Raw genomic sequence first — 18,971 nt, 5'->3', positions numbered from 1 at the left:
CTCCATTTATTAGGTTTAACCACATTAAAATGCCAGATCAAAAAGCCATAGGACCTGCCTAAGGGATCAGCTAGAGACAGGAGACTATCACGCTCATAAGGCGTGTTGAAGACCCAGTGGGGTGAACGCAATCCTCTGCTCGACTCAGTGAGTCTCCTTGGGCCGGTGAAAAAATGTTAGTAAAAGTTTATCCACATAGGAGACGCACATGCAGGGCAGTGGTCCTGTGAGCAGGGTCTTTTGATTTGCAGGGAACACTCAGCAACATTTGAACACATGTATGTACATCAGGCTTGGAATGTGGTCCTCAGGGTGGGAGTTCTACTGACCACTGGGCTGTCCACTTGAAGAAGTAGCTGAGGTGGAGCCTCGGTCTTTCAGCAAGACAGCATGACAGCACCACCCTCATGATCAGGCTCAACAAAACAAAACGAAACTCATTTTTAACACAGAAATCACTCCTGGGGTCCTAAAATTTGAGTTTATTATTCCCTTGCTTTTCTTTATATTTGACTTCGTGTGTATGCATTCCTAAAAAATTCATTATTGTGCCTTTGCATATTTTTAAGCTTCATAAAAACAAAATCTCTTGCATTTTATTTTCTGTGTGTGAAGGTTAGTTATAATTGGCAACTTGACACAATCAAAAATCACCTGCAAAGAAAATTTCACCAAGGGTTTATCTGGACTGGGTTGGCCGAAGGCTCATCTTGGGTGGGGAGAATCTCGGGAACATGTTAACTGAGGTGAGAAGAGCCTCTCACAAGGCTAGGCAGGGTTCTGAATTGTGGAAAGTAGAGAAAACAATCAGGGCACAAGGATGTGTGCGTTCATTTGTTTGTTTCTGCTTCTTAACTACACGTGTGATCAGGGCAGCTGACTCTAGCTCCTGTCATCGGGACTTTCCCGAAATGGGGCCCTGAAACCGGGATCTGGGAGATAACAAGCCCTGACCCTCTAGGTCACTGTATCAAGGTATTTGCTCACATCTATATTATATATATATATATATATATATATATATATATATGTGTGTGTGTGTGTGTGTGTGTGTGTGTGTGTGTGTGTGTGGTCCATCCATGTTGGGATATGAAGCTACAGTTCATTTGGTGCACTCATTTTCATTATGATATTATATTAGAGCATTTCACTGAGTGAATGTAACATGTTTTCTTCTATTATGGGGAGTTTGTTCTGTACATTCTTATATATGTCTTCTAGTGCACATAAGAAACTTCTACTTTTTCTCAACAGATTTTTGGATTTAATTTATTGGGTATTTTTAAACTTCAGTGGAAACTGGGAATGAAACTGAATGGTCTCATCAGTTGTGCACAAGTGTTCTTGACACTCCATTTTCTTGCTAATAGAGAGTCAGACTCTCTGATTTCTGTTTCTCTGGTGGTTTTCAATGTTGTTTTTATTTGTAGTTTCAATTTGCACTTTATCAATTTAAATAAAGGGGATACCTTTATTTATCTGCTTCTCAGCTCCTTGTGCTCCCCTCACAGAAATGCTTGCATATGCCTTTTCTCTGTAGAGTTGTTGATCTTTTTCATTTTCTGAGATACTAAGCATTCTATACAATTTCCCTTTTATTACATGAATTGCAAATGCATTCCACTAATTAGTGATTACTTTCACCTGGTAAATGATGTCTTTTTACGGTGGGCAGATGGCTCAGTGGTTTATATGGCTTACTGCTCTTGTAGAGGAACCAAGTTTAGTTTCCAGTACCCGCATTGGTTGGCTCCCAACTACCTGTAACTCTGGCTTCAGGGCATCCGACTCCCTCTTTGGGCCTTGGCAGGAGCTGCACACACATCCACAAGCCCACAGACTGATATACACAGATGCCTAACTGAACATCTTTTTAAAAAGAAGTCTATTACATCAATGCAGTTTGAAGTACCAATTTTAAAGTGTTTTAAAAATCATATTGAAAATATTGTTTCCAAAGTTTATACCGAAAAGTATAACTGAAACTTGAATGAAATAGACAGTTATATTGTAAGATGCTGTGGGATAATGTCTTTGTACACTGTAAAAATTGTCACTCATATTGGTTTAATAAAACATTGATTGGCCAGTAGCCAGGCAGGAAATGTAGGCAGGGTGACCAGACTAAGAGAATTCTGGGAAGAGGAAAGGCAGTCAGTCACCAGCCAGAGACAGAAGCATGATAAGAACTCCTCACTGAGAAAAGGTTACAAGCCACATGGCTAAACATAGACAAAAATTATGGGTTAATTTAAGTTGTAAGAGCTAGTTAATAATAAGCCTGGGCTAATAGGCCAAACAGTTTATAATTAATATAAGCCTCCATGTGTTTCTTTGGAACTAAATGGCAGCAGGACCAGACAGGACTGAAACTTCTATGTACAGTAAGGGGTGTCATTTTATATATTTCATATATATATATATTTATATTTTATTTTTAATATATACATATATATTAAATATATAGCTAATTTTAAGCACCACTTATTTAAATCCCCATCCTTTCTTCAATAATATTCAATGACCCACTCCCATTAGCTAACATTTCCATGTATGCCCAGGTGTGTTCTGGTCTCCTTTTGCTATTGTTGTTCTCTTGTTTTCCCTTACACTGATGTCACATTCCTTCTGTGATCAGACCCTAGATAGAGCCTGCCAAGATAGGTCACTGGATTGTTTGTTATGATTATTAATTATTAATAGTTTCTACTGCTGGCAACCTTAGACTTCAATGTAAACTTTATCATTGCCTTATCAAGATCTTTGGAAAACGTGGTGCAGAATTTGCCTGGGGGGCTGGAGAACAGCTTAGCAGTTAGGAGCACTGGGTAGTCACCCAAAGGTCTTGAGTTAATTGCCAGGAACCACATGGAGGCTCACAACAGTCTGTAACTGTAGTCCCATGTGATGTTCTTTTCTGATGTACAGTCATACATGTACACAAGACACTCACATATATAAAATAAGAAATATATCTTAGAATTTCATTGTAACACATTGAATTTCCACATATATGGAGAATCAATTTTGTTAAATATATAATTTGTTGATTGAAGTTGATAGTAGGGTTCTGATTAATTAATGTGATAATTGTTTGTTTTTGTTGCTTTTATTATTACTTTTTATGTGTATGCGTGTTTGTCCATATGTATGTGTACCACATGTACTCTTGGTGCCCAGGGAGGCCAGAAGAGGGAGTCAGGTGCCTTGGAACTGGAGTTACAGGTGCTTTTGGGCCACAATATGGGTGCTGATATCCTCTGCAAGAGCACTAAGTTTTCTTAGTTGCTGAGTCATCAATCTAGAAGCCTTGTTTTTTTTGTTTTTTTTTTTTTGTTTTTCTGTGCTTTTAACCACAATATACAGAGATTTAGGAACCAATTCATTTATACTTTAACAAGTTATGCCTATACAGTATAATGGTGGTTATGTTACACATACTGATATGCAAAGAAATTTCAGCTGAATTAAGGTGGATTGAAGTATTTATAATCTTATCTGATTAATTCCCTCTTCATCGGCCTGCTCTCTAATCTTATTTTTGGAACAAGTCTGAAAATTACTTTCCATTTGAATCTTGTAATATCAGCCTTTCCTTTAGACTATGCATACAAACTCTACTTTTACTACCTAAACTTTAAAATTACATTAATGCTTTCTATCGCAAACTTTAAACATTCAAAAACTATTATCTTTACCGTACAGATATCATTTATAAATTTTTTTAAATGAGAAAATTGCAAGAACAGTAAAATGAAAGCCAGATATGTAACACCTGCTTCCCCACCCCTTTCCTTCCTTTTGCTTTTGACAGATTCAATGAGTAACCAGACCAACCTCAAACTCACCATCTTCCCGAGAGCTGGCATCACAGGTTATGCCACCATCCCTGACTCCACCACCTTGTATATCTCTTAAATCACCCATGGTTTCTTCATTTGTCCTGTTACCTATCAATCTTCCTTTCTCTATGTAAGTGTATGATGTATGTATGTATCAATCATCTATTTTGTTAAATCTTTTCAATGTAAATTACATCATTATGACCTTTCACCCTTGAATATCTTAACTTGCATCCCCTAAAACTGATAACATGCCCAAACACAACATAATGCTATTATATCGCCCAAGAAAGCAATACTGAGACTGGGTGGTGGTGGCGCACACCTTTAATCCCAGCACTTGGGAGGCAGAGGCAGGCGGATCTCTGTGAGTCAAAGGCCAGCCTGGTCTACAAGAGCTAGTTCCAGGACAGGCTTCAAAAGCTAAAGAAAAACAAAAAACAAACAAACAAACAAAAGCAATACTGCATTAAACATTTCCGGGTGGCAAGTTTTCTATTTCGACCCTTCTTTGTGTGCTAGCTGCCAGTCTCCATTTAAGAAAGGCCTTTACAATTGGGCATAGCTTTAGTTGTCTCTAAATAGTCAAATCATTTTGATGCGCAAATTCTTTATGTGGCATTTTATTGCTAAGAGGATCTGTATTAGGAGTTTGTGACCCTCTTAAATCATGTATATATAGATAGCCATTTTTGTTGGGAGACAATCCGTGCCATGGTCAGGCTCTTTTTTATTATTATTATTAAAAATTTCCTCCTCCTCCCCGCTTCCCTTTTCCCTCCCCGTCCCCCCACTTCTCACCCCTACTCCTCTCCCCCTCCCTCTCTAGTCTGAAGAGCAGTCAGGGTTCCCTGCCCTGTGGGAAGTCCAAGGTCCTCCCCCCTCCAGCTCTTAAAGGTGTTTGTGGTCTCAGAAAATCTAGGAATACTCTTTTCTGTGTGCCTGAATACCTAGCAATTCACGTAAAGTTGTCCATGTTGACTTAAATATTAAAGCAATCATTGGAAATATCTGTATGCTCTGTTTTAGACTGTGTATTGCTGATGACAGGCCAAACAGGAGTTATAATGTTCAGTGAGGTACAGAGAAATAAATGTGACCACTCATTAGGGCCCAGCTTCTGGTACTGGTGTGGAGGCTAATAACTGGCGAGCTTAAATTATATTCAGTATCGTGATCACATATATCATTAAGAGAAAATGGTGACTGAGCTGGGCTCTTTGTTAGTCTCTAAAATGAACACATTCTCGAAGTTAAAACCTCCTATCTGCTGACAGGCACTAATGGCTCTGGGGCTGACGTGTTAGCTTAGTTCAAGTATTTCATAGATGATTAGAGTTAATGAGCAAAGTGTAAGCAGGACTCGACTTAATGAATGTGCTAATTGTTTTTCTTGCTGCAAATATTAGTGCTTCTTTTAACCATAATATACAGAAGATTAGGAGCCAATTCATTATACTTTGTCTAATGAGTTATATTTATACGATATAATGGCATTGTTAAATTTGCACAGTACCCTCCTTAATATTCACAGCACTTCACTAGAGCGTGCTATTTTAAGCTCAAAGCGGTCCTTTGTCAGTTGGGAAGGCAGGGATAACCATGCCTATTTTACCCGGCTTGTTATGAGCCCAGACTCTGAACTGGCGCTGCCTGGGTTTGAGAACTGGCTTGGCCGCCAACCAGCTGTGGACCTCTGAAAAGCTGCTGAGCTCTCTGAGTCTCCGATGTCTCGCGCACAAAGCAGCGGGTGCAGTGGCATCCGTGTTGTGCATTCTCGCAGGATTTGGTGAGGTCGTGCTTGTGAAGCATTTAAACTGTTGCTGGGAACAACCCGGACCTCTAAGTGTGGAGCTGGTATTTTCCGTTACAAACACACTTCCATTGTCCGTTCCCCGGGCAGCACCCAGGGCGCTCTTTGAAGACGGACAAGACCTGCATGTCACCTGGCTGTTTGAAATACCTGGGCAAGGGGAATGAAATCCAGACATTGACTGTGACCAAGTGTAATCTAACCCTATCCTCAAGTTCTTCTACACATCCCTGGCTCCTGTCTACCTTCTGCGTCTCAAACATTCCTGGCTCTTTTCTGGCTTTGACCTCCCTTTCTCTAGATCCTCAGGCAGCTGTCAATCACATGGCAGTGGAAGGTAGCTTCAGGGACCCAAATCTCTTTTACTCACACTTGGCTGTTACCCACCTGCTCTGGTAAATGAAAAGTGAATTCCTGTGAACCTCGGGGCTCAGGGGCACATTCACTATCAGTGTGTTTTACTCTATTGTGTTCACTATTGCATAAATACACGCCGCTGTGTTCACAGGCTCTTTATCTGAATACATTTATAGTGGTGTGTGCCTCAGACTTGCCCTGGCTTTTACTGGGACTCTCACATGGTCTCTTAGCCAAAAGTTCTTCCAAGTTCAGTGTGTCCAAGGGTTGCCTCTGGGTCTTTTGATTCACTAGTAGGGAGGATGTCTTGGGGGCATTGACATTCAGGTTGGGAAGAACCCTGAGCTCCTCGGACACCCAAAGCGGAGAGTTACCTGTTCAAGTGCTGAGCTGAGGAAGTAGTTGTGGAGTTTGAGTGACTGGTGGTGGGTGGGGCTTGGAATGGTTCAGCTGTGGTTGGTGAGCATGAGAGGATTTAAATTGATATGGAAGAGGAGTAGCATCCAGTCAGGTGGCTTCTCTTTGCACTGGGGAGAGCAGACTACTGTCTGGACTCAGTGGGAGTCCTCTGGGGGGCTTTGTGCAGGGGAGAGACACAGTCTGCCCTTTGTTGTCTTCTAGGAGTGTTCTGCTTAAAGCAGGTTGTCATCCGTCAAGCAAATGAATGCAGGTGTCCTTAGGTGTCCAGTGGGCATTGGCTACAGGACACCCACAGTGACCAAGTCAAGTTCCTTAAATGAAGGGACGTGGTGTTTCCATATAGGCAGCTACATCCTCCTGTGTCTTCTCCAGGTTACACATAATACTGAGTACAGCAAAACCCTACATAAACAATCAAATTGTATTGTTTGAGTAACAACGTGAGTGAAGTCTGTGTAGTCAGCGCAGATGCACTCTGAAGCATATTTTCAAGCTGCAGTTGGTTGAATTTGTGCCTGTGGAATCTACAGATACGGAGGGCACCAACTCTACGGTGTCTCCTTCAATTCCCAGCTTGGAAGGCAAATTTCCAAGCTCTGAGCTTCTGCCGAGATAGCAGGCTGAGTCCTTCCTTGTGTAGTTTAATTCCACGTTCTGTGTCACCAGTTCTACTGACCCGACCCAGCCAATAGGACCAGGATGGCCAGAAGGCAGGCTGGTGGGTGCTTTGGGAAGCCCTGCTCTGCCAAGCGGGGTTAATGATGGCTAACAAATTAGCAGCAGCAACCGCAGATGATAGCAGTACTGGAAGTTTCTATAGAGAAATTTGTCCCCAAGCCTGCGGGGGCCGTGAGAGAAGAGTCAGAAATGAGTGGAATGCTTTAGTAAGCACAAAGACACATTACCCAGAATTCACTGGTCAGCAAAGGGGGGTGTTGATAGACTGTGACAGGAGAGGTGATGGCTCAGGCAGCAGTGGGGACCTCTAGCAGGGTGCAGTTAGGGCATTGGAGGGCGGGATATGCAGAAATAAAAGGGCCAGTCTCTGGGGTGCTGGGGCAGTACTTCTGCTCACTTGGGGCTGTTTGAGCAAGGCCTGGATGTACCCCTGTTCCTGGGTCCTTTATCATGTTCTGATTTCTTCCCCACCCATCACTACATAGAATAAACCCAGTCCTCTGCCAAAAGCAAGGCTGACCACTGTACCCCAGTAAGCAATATCTTGCTTGCAGGAATTCTTCTGTATCCTCGGACATATGCACCGAATCACTCAGCAGTGCTCCGACAGAGTTTCATTCAGGGTAGATGCGCTCACCTGCAGCAGGAACTTCAGTACCGATTTACTTCATAGACAGAAGTAGCATCAAAGCCACCTAGCAGCCAGTGACAGTAAGTTACTGTGGAACAGTGAAATGCCCACCTGTGGCAGAATTTCTAATTCACTGAGTTATGTACTTGTGATTATTTTTCTGTGTGTAAATGGAACTTAAACTGCCTGTTTTTTAAGGGAGGCCACGATGCCTCACTTCTGTACTGGCCTTATTAGCTCATTACTGTTAGGAAAGAACCGCAGACCCTTAGAAGGTGTGTGGAGCCCTCTCTTCAGTCCCCCATAGCCCATTTTCTATCATCAGCTCCTAAAACCCAACAGTTTAGCTCCACTCAAAGGAGGAACCTCAGTGTGCCGTCTTATGCAATGCTTTTTCTGCCTATCTGTTCCGAGAACCCTCCTTCCAATGCTTCCTCCTCCTGGCCTAAGGGAGGCCCTCCCCTCTCACTCTGTGAGTTCACCTCTTCCTGCCTCTCTGGGGTGTTCCACTGGACTTTTCTGTCTGCTTGTCTATTGTGAGCTGTAACAAGGCAGGACCCGTGTTTATCCCAACACATAGCATAGTACCAGGAATACAGCGCTGCCAGCGCTAAGTGTTCACGGTCTATATTGCCTACTGCCTCACAAAGAAGTAGTAGCTGAGTATTTCTCCAGGAAGACAGAATTGGTACTCTGAATATTTTTACTATAGGGAATGCATGAGATATTTTATCACACATAGTCCTCAGAGTAACGTTGTGCCAGGGTGGCATGCTCCACGAAATCCCAAGATTCCAGGCCTCCCCTAATGTCCTCTAGATCCTGTCTAAAGGTCAAGTCTGTCATGCAGATGCTCTGAGGGGACCAAGGACTTCTCTTTTCACTAGAGTAGAGGGTCTTTCTGGACTCACTTGAGTGTGGCTCTACTGAGGCAAGGTGGGGTGTTCTTCTGTTTCTTCTATGTTACCTCATGACTCCCAATGACTATTTGACAGGACAGTCTTGGTATAAGTGCCATGCTACTAACTGGAGTGGCCAGTTCTGCAACAAGTTGCATAATTTCTCAATAAACCAAACCAGAAGACATAAATTGTTATTGTTAATTTATTGGTAAGAAAGTAGCCCAAAGAAGAATGGCTCGATCAAAATAACTTAGGGGAGCCATGAGTTGTCTGATAGGAAGTCAGTTTTGCAGTTCTAGAATTATCTTTAGGGATTTCAGGATTATGGATGACTGTTCCAAAGTCTACCTCGTTAGAAAACCTGCCGCTTTCTGGACAAGCACAGTAGAAAGAAGGAAAAACCCAAGAGGGTGTCCATGGAACGACAGCAAAGATGATCGCAGAGATCCCCTGAGAATGCTACCTGTGTATTAGCTCTACTAACCTAATTCAAGACCGAAATCCAGATATGATGTAATTCCCAGTAAAAACAGCCCCTGAATTGTTTCCCTTGAGATCACTGCAACTTCAGGAAGCTTTGCATTAACTGATCTGCTAAGAATTGCCTCAGAGGTCTGATCAGTCCAATAAGTAGGAATAAAGAGAGTTTGAACGCAGAGTTCAAACATGCCAAGACTTTATTACTGGGTAGGAACCACCTGATGTAGCTCTGAGTCCATTATAGAATAATACAGTTTGAGAATGTCCTGCCAAAATAAACACCAGGAGAATATTCCCTTTTCAAAACACAATGCTTTATACGTATTACTGTAAACACCATGACTCAGTACAGTAGTTATGATATCTGGGCATCATGGCAGAAACAGCTCCAAGATCACATGGAGCCAGTGTAACTTTAATAATTATGACAAGGAAATGGCATTGACTCATGGCTCTGAATCCAACGTCTGGGGAATGTTTAAGAACCTTCCTTTTGATGTCATATTGTTTTATTAAATAATCTCTTGCCTATTATTATAATAAATTCAGATATTTTTTATTGAAAAAAAAATTACCGCCACCCCCCAACCTTCCATTTCCCTCCTCCTTCCCACTCCTCTCCCCCTCCCCCCACTTCTGTCCCCCTCCCTCTCCAGTCTGAAGAGCAGTCAGGGTTCCCTGCCCTGTGGAAAGTCCAAAGTCCTCCCCCCTCCATCCTGGTCTAGGAAGTGAACATCCAAACTGGCTAGGCTCCCACAAAGCCAGAACATGAAGTAGGATCAAAACCCAGTGCCATTGACCTTGGCTTCTCATCAGCCCTCATTGTCTGCCATATTCGGAGAGTCTGGTTTTATCCCATGCTTTTTCAGTCACAGTCCAGCTGGGCTTGGTGAGCTTCCAATAGATCAGCCCCACTGTCTCCGTGGGTGGGTGCACCCCTTGTGGTCCTGACTTCTTTGCTCATGTTCTCCCTCCTTCTGCTCCTCATTGAGACATTGGGAGCTCAGTCCAGTGCTCCAGTGTGGGTCTCTGTCTCTATCTCCATCCATCGCCAGATGAAGGTTCTATGGTGATATGCAAGATATTCATCAGTATGGCTATAGGATAGGGTCATTTCAGGTTCCCTATCCTCAGCTGCCCCAGGAACTAACTGGGGAAAGAAAGAAATTAAAGAAAGACATTAAATTCAGATATTTTAATATACTACTCAAAATTTTGGTAATTCATGGTGAAAAATACATTAGAACACAATATACATACTATAAACACACATATACATATTTACATAACTGTAGACATGCCTTAAAACTGCTTTAGCCTGTGAACTATGTATTATGATATTTCATGTTGTTGCTAAATTGACCTCGCTTCCTTTTTGTAAATCGTGCCTCTAAGTCTCAAACACTATTTTAATGAGTATTTTGGGCATTTGGCATTTTCTGTCACCTGCTTTGCAACCACCTTGTGACCTATGATGGCATCCACTTTTATTTTGTGTACCATTTGCTATTGGTCAGTAATTGGAGTCTTTTTTCTGAGACAGTTTTGTATGTTCTACCCAGCATTCATGAATTTGCTTGATTGTGTTTGGCTTAAGGACAGTTGCTCTAAAGGACTCAGAGTCCTCATACCCCTGCTGGGGTTGGCGCAGGTGGGACCTGCCGCACCCACCTGGAGAGTGGAGAAGTTAAGTTTGCATGGACACTGAAGCCTCCACAGACAGAATGGAAACTCTGTCTTAGTATGACCTACGCTCAAAATTCCATTTATCATATCCTTAGTACTGCTTCGGGAAAGCAGCCACAGAGAACAGTAAAATTCAAGGAAAGAGGCTGCAGATCCTGACTTTTAATGGAAACAATGACAAAGAATATGAAGCTGTGTTTAAAATCACACAAATAGCATCAGCCCATGTTTCTGTAAATTAAGACCTGAGAATATCTGTGAATATCATATTTTTATTTTAAACATGTATTTGATGCAAAACTTAAAAAAAACACATTTTCCCTATATTCTTAAATGAAATTCAGATGTTTTAATGTGGTGTTTTTAAATGGTTTGATCATAATCCATAGTGAAAATTCCATTGTACCCCCCCACAGAGCCTACACAAGACACGTAAAGCAGGAAGTGCCCTGTGCACATGAATATTTTCTTTTTTTCTCCCTCCTTCTTCTCCTCTTTTGTGAATAATGCTGGTTGTAGCTCATGAAACTGATTTCACACTCATTCAGGAATCGTGACCCCAAGTTTAAAGAGCACTGTCTTAGTAGGTCACTCTCCCTTTTCAATTCAGGTCCAGAGTTGCTTTTCTTAGACCCTCAACTACCAGAGACCAAGAAAATGGTTTTATTATTCATCATCTCTGATGTCACTGTAGACACTTAATAAATGTTCCTTGAGCTACTGAATTGAGTGAAAGACAAAGAAGAAACGAATGGACCCTCATCTCCTCCTCTGCTCCCATTTGTCTTCAGTTCTCTTTGACATCAGCGTCATGGTTCCGTAAGGCAGGAGCAGAAGTCACATCACACACCATGATGCGCAGCATGGAAAGGATTGTTATTTAGTTGGGCGCATTTCTTTCCTTTTCTTCCTCGTTCTTTTTAATTTCCAGCAGGGAAGACAAAAAGTTAAATAGACAGCCTGAATCAGGACTGCAGTGCAGACTGCTCAGAGTCCTTTCTTCTGCCTAAAGTAGGGAGTGTGAGTGCACACTCTTGTACATGCATACACATGTGTGCACACACGTACATAGAGGAGGGAGAAAGGGTGGGAGAAAGACAGGCAGACTGGTGGGGCTGGACAAGGCGACATGCTTTGTCTCTGCTAGAGGACCAGTCCCTGCAGGGAATCCAGAAGTACTTGTGAAATTTTTGAGACCATTGGAAAGAAGGAGTGTGCGGAGGAAGGCAGTGGTGGAGGGAAGATGAATTTGGGGAGAGGGGGAGAGCAGAAGTCAGCTGAGCCGAGTTTTAGGACATGGGCTTTATCCTGAAAGAAGTAGGGAAATATTTCATCATGTGGTATTATGCTTGAGCAATTCCAGGCAAGGTCAGCATGTCAGGCAATGTCGGCACGTGAAGATATGAGGGCCAAGGTGGCCCTCGCAAAGTGAGCCTGCTGTGTCAAGGTACAGCAGAGAGGACGGGCAAACATGGAGTAAGCATGGTGTGGTGTGAGCCACCACTGTATTTGCTTTTTTTTTTTCTTGTTGAGGGTCCACCACCCAGATTCCAAATAAATGTAAATGTGTGGAGATTTTTCTTACTTAAGCCTTAGCTTGGCTTGCTTCCAGCTAGCTTTTTAACATAAATTAACCCGTTTTTTTTTTTCTTCTTTTACATTTTGCCTCTGGGCTTTTCACCTTTCTTTATTCTATATGTCTGTTTTTGTTTTTTCAAGACAGGGTTTCTCTGTGTAGCTTTGGAGCCTGTCCTGGAACTAGTTCTTGTAGACCAAGCTGGTCTTGAACTCACAGAGATCCTCCTGTCTGTCTCCCGAGGGCTGGGATTAAAGTGCTGACCGTGTGACTGGATTGCTGGTTCCTGGTGTCCTCCTTTCCTTCTCCTTTTCTTGTTTCTCCCTCTTCTTCTCCTATTTATTCTCCCCGCCTGGCAGCCCTTCCTATCCTTTCTCCTCCCTGTTGTTGACTGTTCAGCTCTTCCTTAGACCAATCCAATGTTTCAGACAGGCAAGTAACAGAGTTAAACAAATGCAGCATAAAGAATACAACACATCTCTGCATCATTAAACAATGTTCCACAGCATAAACGAATGTAATTCAACTAACACTCCACAACATATCACCAGTGCTTTACTAAGCTGCTGGCCTGAGTCCCAAGGTCACAATGGGACACATATCGACGCTCATTGTGGGGCAATGGCCAGTTTGCTTTTGGCCACTCTTAGGTCTGGCTTGACATGACAGTGTTCCGAGCGTTGGCTTTCTCAAATGTAGATGAAAAAAGTAAGAGCAGATTAAAGATTTGTGTCAGCTGTTAACTTCTTTGTTTTGGTTTGTTTTCAAAATAGCCAGATTATTAGTATTTTTAAGGGTTTGAGGGCCATGTGGTCTTTGGCACAGGTATTCAGCTCTTTCTTTGTTTCTTGAAGACTGTCATAGATAATGTAAAAATTAATAAGCATGCTGTGCTTCAATAAATTTAAGTTCAGAAATTACTTATAAACATAATTTTCATAAATCATGACGCATGGCTCTTAGGATTCCTTTTCAGTCACTGAAATGTCTGATACCCAGTCTTAGTTTGCAGGTCACACAAATGAGAGTCATAAAGAACATTCCATGACAGCAAAACCAAGAGTCTTTCCAATATTCACACCATAATGATAGAATTAAAAGGAAATTACTTCATCAATATATACTCCATCATTCTTATTCCCTCCGAGGAGCAAGAGACTATTTTTACAAATGTGACTTCAATAGTTTCCAAGTATTATATTACAAATGAGACAGTGAAGCAAATAGTTGTCTGCCCATGTTCCCAGCGAATTATTCGTAAGAGTGAATAGGCAGGAATATATCTAAATGTCCATCAATACATGAATGTATAAGCAAAATGCAGTACGTACAAGCAGTGGTATATGATTCAGCTCTCAAAAAGGATGGAATTCTGAAGCATGCTGTACCTTGGATAAATAAGGCATTGAAGAAAAAGAATATAGAATGAATTTGCTTACGTGCGATACTGAGCCTAGTGTAGAGAAATCCATAGAGACAGGAAGTAGAGTGGTGAAGGAGAAGGAGGTTCGGGAGTGAATGGTTTGCTAGGAGCAGGGCCTCACCTTGGGAAGATGAAAATGTCCTGGGGATGGATGATGGGATGAGCAGCAGGTGAAGGGACTTAATCCAGGCAGTCGCGTGCTTAGACTTTAAAGTGGCCAATCTCATGTATATATCGGTGCCACAATGGAAACAAGAACCAGGACAACAGAGCAGTTAATTTTGCATCACCCAAGACAAAAGAAGAATCAAGAATTGTCAGCCTGACTGGCACCTTGGACGCTAGCGTAAACTCTGAAAACAAAGTGGTCGTGGCGACACCGTTTGTCCTCCGAGAATTCTGAGCATTTTACAACATTGCTTTGGAGAACCATCTACTGACATGTTATGGTGGACAGTTTCAGGGGGGTCCTTTGTCACAGAACCCAAAGGCACTATTGAGAAGCAAACCTTTGCCTGGGCCCCTAGAACCTTGGCTGTCAATCACCTGGACAGTGTTACGATTGTTGAAATCTGCCATGGAATACAAGGTTTTCAGGGTATTCAGGGAGCCATTGTCCTCTGAAGGTGAGAGAACTTGAGCCCCAGAGTTCAAATCTGAGGCCAGCACACAGTTAGTTTATGGGAAGATGGAGAGCTGATTCCACGAACTGACTGATAATGCCCAGGCCAGGGGGACCTGGGCCAGCATTCTCTGTAGCATGCTACATGACTAATGTAGCCTTTTAGCCCACAGACGCCCAGCTCAAAAGTTTGTACAACACTACTAAATAATAAATATGTACATGTCTCGTCTCTAGCACTTGACTGCGGGGTGAGGGCAGGAGCTGGGCCTCTTTAATATTTATACCTCGGTACGATCACCCTGGGCCGGGCCCTGCCTCAAGTAGGCACTGGGCAAACATTTGCTGAACGAGTGCATATATGAATGTTAAGTCCTCTGCCTGCAGACGTTCCTTTTGTTTCCAATCTTCTCCTCCGTCTGATACACAGCACCTTTTGTGTACCCTCCACAGATATTATAGACGCCCTCAACAATTTTGTGTGTTCTGGCCCGCTTTCCCTCATTGATGCAGAAACAGACTGGAGACCAAAAATAGAAACCTCCTTGTCAATTTCGTAGAGGACTCACGTCCCTGTTCCTAACGTGTAACTCTGACTCTTAGAGACTCTTGATTTTTACCTCATTTAAAGAAGGATTAGAGAGTCTTTTCACACCGTGGTCGACACGAGCTGCGATAACCTCAGAAGTTAGGGATTCGGACACACTAGAAATGTCACTGGAAGAATGTCACAGTGTGTTTTAAGAATGCTTGGATTTTAAACCTTAAAGGCATATGAAAAGGGCCTGAAATCCCCCCTCTTTTCCTCCTTCCCTTCTTCCTTCCTCCCCCCCTCCCCGTCTCTTCCTTTCCTCCCCTCTACGTTTTTCGTCAGCTCCTTTGTTCCGGTTATTCATTCTCTTCCTTGAAATCTCTGGTTTGTGGCAGCATCAGGGACGTGCATGAGCTTCAAACCTGCACATATGATGCATCTTTGAAGATAGACGACAGGGCTGTGTATAAACACACACTCTGCCATAATGCCGATTCTTTGGGATTAAAAAAGGAAAACACAGTGGCAGACACTGCTGTGGTTTCGAATTATCTGTGATCCATATCCATTGGCACATGGTTTCCAATATGAGCTGTGGGAAATTAGACAGAGAGCTCGGCCTCTTTTCTTGGGGACACTACAATATACTAGGATGATAGGACCAATTCAGAATCAATAAAACAAACACCTAAGTGACTAGTAGATAAATAATGAAATATAAGGGGATACTCTTAATAACTGTCCCCACCTACAGCATGGTGGGGCTCCACCATATGGATTTTGTGCGCCTGTTTGAATTCTAACTGCAGCGTGCAACCTCAACACACAGATGTGCAGAAGCAGCTGAGTACCATGGTTACTGCAGGACTTTGGAAGCAGACCACAAGGTCCTGGTTACAGCTGTGGCCTGGCCTTTTCCTCCTTCAGAGAGAGAACTTAGCCAATGTACTCAGCTTTGCCTCTGGTGACATGCCTCAGCATGGGTGATTCCCTCCCGGCTTTTGTCTCTTCCTTATCAAGTGAAGCTATAGGGGATCTTAGCTCTATAGAGTTAAGGATAGCAAATGACATGATGTAAACACAGGTAAAAATAAGGTACACAAATCTAAGAATTTGAGGTTTATGACCCTGAGGCTCAATGAGGTTAGGTGACTTACCAGCACTTACTCAACAAATATGCTGAAGGAGGAGAGTTCACACTTAAATAGGATCCCACACCCTTCAGATCTTAGTCACTTTAGGGGTAACTCAGAGAAAAGTACATTGTTACTGGGTTTCCATTGAAGTGGGAAGACTCAGAGAGAATATGAGAAGGTCTCAGGACACAACAGAATGGACTGAAGAGGAAGTGGCCACTCTGAGCTGGGATGGTTTTAATTCAGCTTCATAGACTCTAGAGTCTCAGTGAGGGACTGTCTAGCCCAGGTTGGTCTGTGGATGTGTCTACGGAGAGACTGTCCTGTTATGTTAATGGATTTGGGAAGACACTGCCTGAAAGTGGGTGGCGTCACTCCCTAGGTTTGTGTCCCGGACTGTATTCAAAAGGGAGAAAATGAACTGAGCAGGTGCAGGCATTAATTTATCGATCTCGGCGCTCGACTGTGGCTGTGACTAACTGCTGCTGCGTTCATGCTCCTGCTGCCTTGATTTCTGCATAACAATGGACTATGGACCGGGAATTATGAACAAAAGTTAACCCTCTCCTATGCCGCGGTTGTCAGGGGGCTTTATCAGAGCAATAGGAAGTGAAACTAAGACAGCTTTCCCGTAGAAAGATCTAGAGTTAACCAGATCAGCTACCACCTCTCAGTGCTGCTTTCTTTCTATATTTGTGACTCAGCCTCCCTTTTAGGCCAGTATGCCCACCACTAAGGATGTCCAGAAGGTCCAGAACTGTTGTTTGCCTCTTCAAGAACCTCTTATGCTGGCTCTCTGGTTTTGGAGTCTTTTGTTCTATTTTCAGACGTATTTACTAAGCACAAGACACGTTAAGAAAGAAAATCTGGTCTTCAGTGTCTAACTGCATGTGTTTTGTTGTACTAGGGTTGACACTAGCGAGTATGATGAAAAAGAACACGTCAGCTCTGCTCCTCTTCGGAGAAGAGAGTGTCATCCAAGTTCAGGAGGTAGAGGAAGCGGCATGTACAAGTTTCTCTATCCGCTGGTATTTCTATGACTATTTACATCTCAGAATGTGCCAGAGAAATGGGAAATAAGCATTGTTTTTCATAACCTACAGAAGACAAGAGTTAACCTTTGATTTTATTTTACATTTTGTGGTTTAGTATCTGTTGTTTTTCCCTTTTTTACTTCTGGACTCTGAAGTCTTACCAGCTGTGTCCGGAGAAGATGGCTGGGGATGAACGGGCATGGGAAAGAGGAAGGAAGACCAAAGGAAGGCAGGAGTAGTACGTCAGAGGTGCCAGGCAGCCACTTGGGGCAGGGCAAACAGAAAGGAACAAGGCCTTATAGGGTGAACTCAAGGAGCTTCAAGACTAGCGGGAGTCTGTTCTGCCTCATTGGCCTATGGGTCTGTACTTATATCAACACCATGATGTTTGCAATGATCTTGCTTATCAAGTATCTTGAAATCAGGTCCTCTGGAGCCTCCATATCTGTACTTTTTGTTCAAGTTATTCTGACAATTCAGCTTCACTGCATTTACAGCCATCTCAAAGAATCCGATGCCATACAATTGGGAAAGCCTCTAAATAAAAGATGCTGGAAAGCTGTGTCTTTGTATAAAAGAAAGAAATTTAACCCAGGTTTTTTTTTTTTTTAACCATAGATAAAATTCAACTCAAAATGGATTAAATTCTTAAATGTAAGGCCTGAGACTGTAGAATTGTTAGGGAAAACGTCAGAGAAAAGCTGCAAAGACCTTTAACTGGAACTTCAAAAGCACAAACAGTAAGCAAATAGAAAGATTTAAACCAAAAATAATCTGTGCAGTAAGGGAAGCAGTCAAAAGAGCGGACGATTTACAAAATGAAAGGAAATATGTTGGATAAAAGGTTAGTTTCCAGAATCTATAAGAAATTCAGAAATCTGTAGAAAAACATCCCAAATAAGGAAATTTTAAAATGGGCTAGAGAAATGTCTAGATATTTCTCCAGTTAAGACACAAAATGACCAAGAGATATGAACTGGATGGGGAGTGCATGTAGCTCATCAGGGAAGAGCATTTGCTTTACAAACATGAGGGACTGAGCTCAAATCCCCAGCACCTACATAAACAATCAGTCATGGTTGTGCATGCCTGTAACCCCAGCATTGAAGGGCCAAGACAGGCAGATCCAAAGATATTGCTGGCCAGCTTGAGAGAACTTGTCGCTAGGCAACAAGCCAGAGCACTAGAGGAGGATTCCAGAAGCCGTGGTCTGGCCTCTGTATGTGTAGGCATAAGTATACAGACCCTCACACTAACGTGCGTATATTATATACAGATCACACACACACACACACACACACACACACACACACACACACACACAAGTGTTTAATGATGTTATCCATTACAGAAATACAAGAGAAACTTACATAAATCTAATCTACATGGGAAGTAGAAAAAGACAAGATCTCCTGAGTAAATTGGGAGCATGAGAACCTTGGGGGAGGGGATAGACAGGGAGGGGAGCAGAGAAAAATGTAGAGCTCAATAAAAATCAATTTAAAAAAAAGAAAAGAAAAAATACAAAACAAAACCACAATGTGAATTATCTCACACAGAATTATTGTTACCAAAGTAAAAAAATAAACACTTATAAGAATATGGAAAAGAGGGAATTTTATACACTGTTGCTATACTAATTTTCCTCAAAAATGGAAACTAGAGCTACCATATAATCCATCAGTTTTACATCTGGGTAGTGAGATATTCAAAGGTAAGGAAACAGCCCTGCAGAAGAGACAGCTACATCCCATATTCACTGATGAACGGATAAAGAAAATGTAATGCATGTATCAGAGGACCTCACGTTCCATAAGACGAGCCAAGCACAGAGAGATA

At 42.4% G+C, this 18,971-nt stretch overlaps 1 protein-coding gene across 1 annotated transcript in view; it reads left to right on the top strand.

The window, feature by feature from the left end:
• Positions 1-12,193: 12,193 nt before the first annotated feature.
• Positions 12,194-18,971, top strand: part of Cpo (carboxypeptidase O) — a 120,061-nt gene continuing 113,283 nt past the window's right edge. The window contains 2 exon segments of the mRNA XM_005372426.2: positions 12,194-12,237; positions 17,006-17,088. Coding sequence (XP_005372483.2) covers positions 12,194-12,237; positions 17,006-17,088 — 127 coding nt within the window.

Source organism: Microtus ochrogaster, linkage group LG4, assembly GCF_000317375.1.
Source record: "Microtus ochrogaster isolate Prairie Vole_2 linkage group LG4, MicOch1.0, whole genome shotgun sequence".
NCBI classification, from domain to species: Eukaryota; Metazoa; Chordata; class Mammalia; order Rodentia; family Cricetidae; genus Microtus; species Microtus ochrogaster.
Note: the sequence above shows the minus strand (reverse complement) of the source record. Positions and strands in the feature narration are given on the sequence as shown.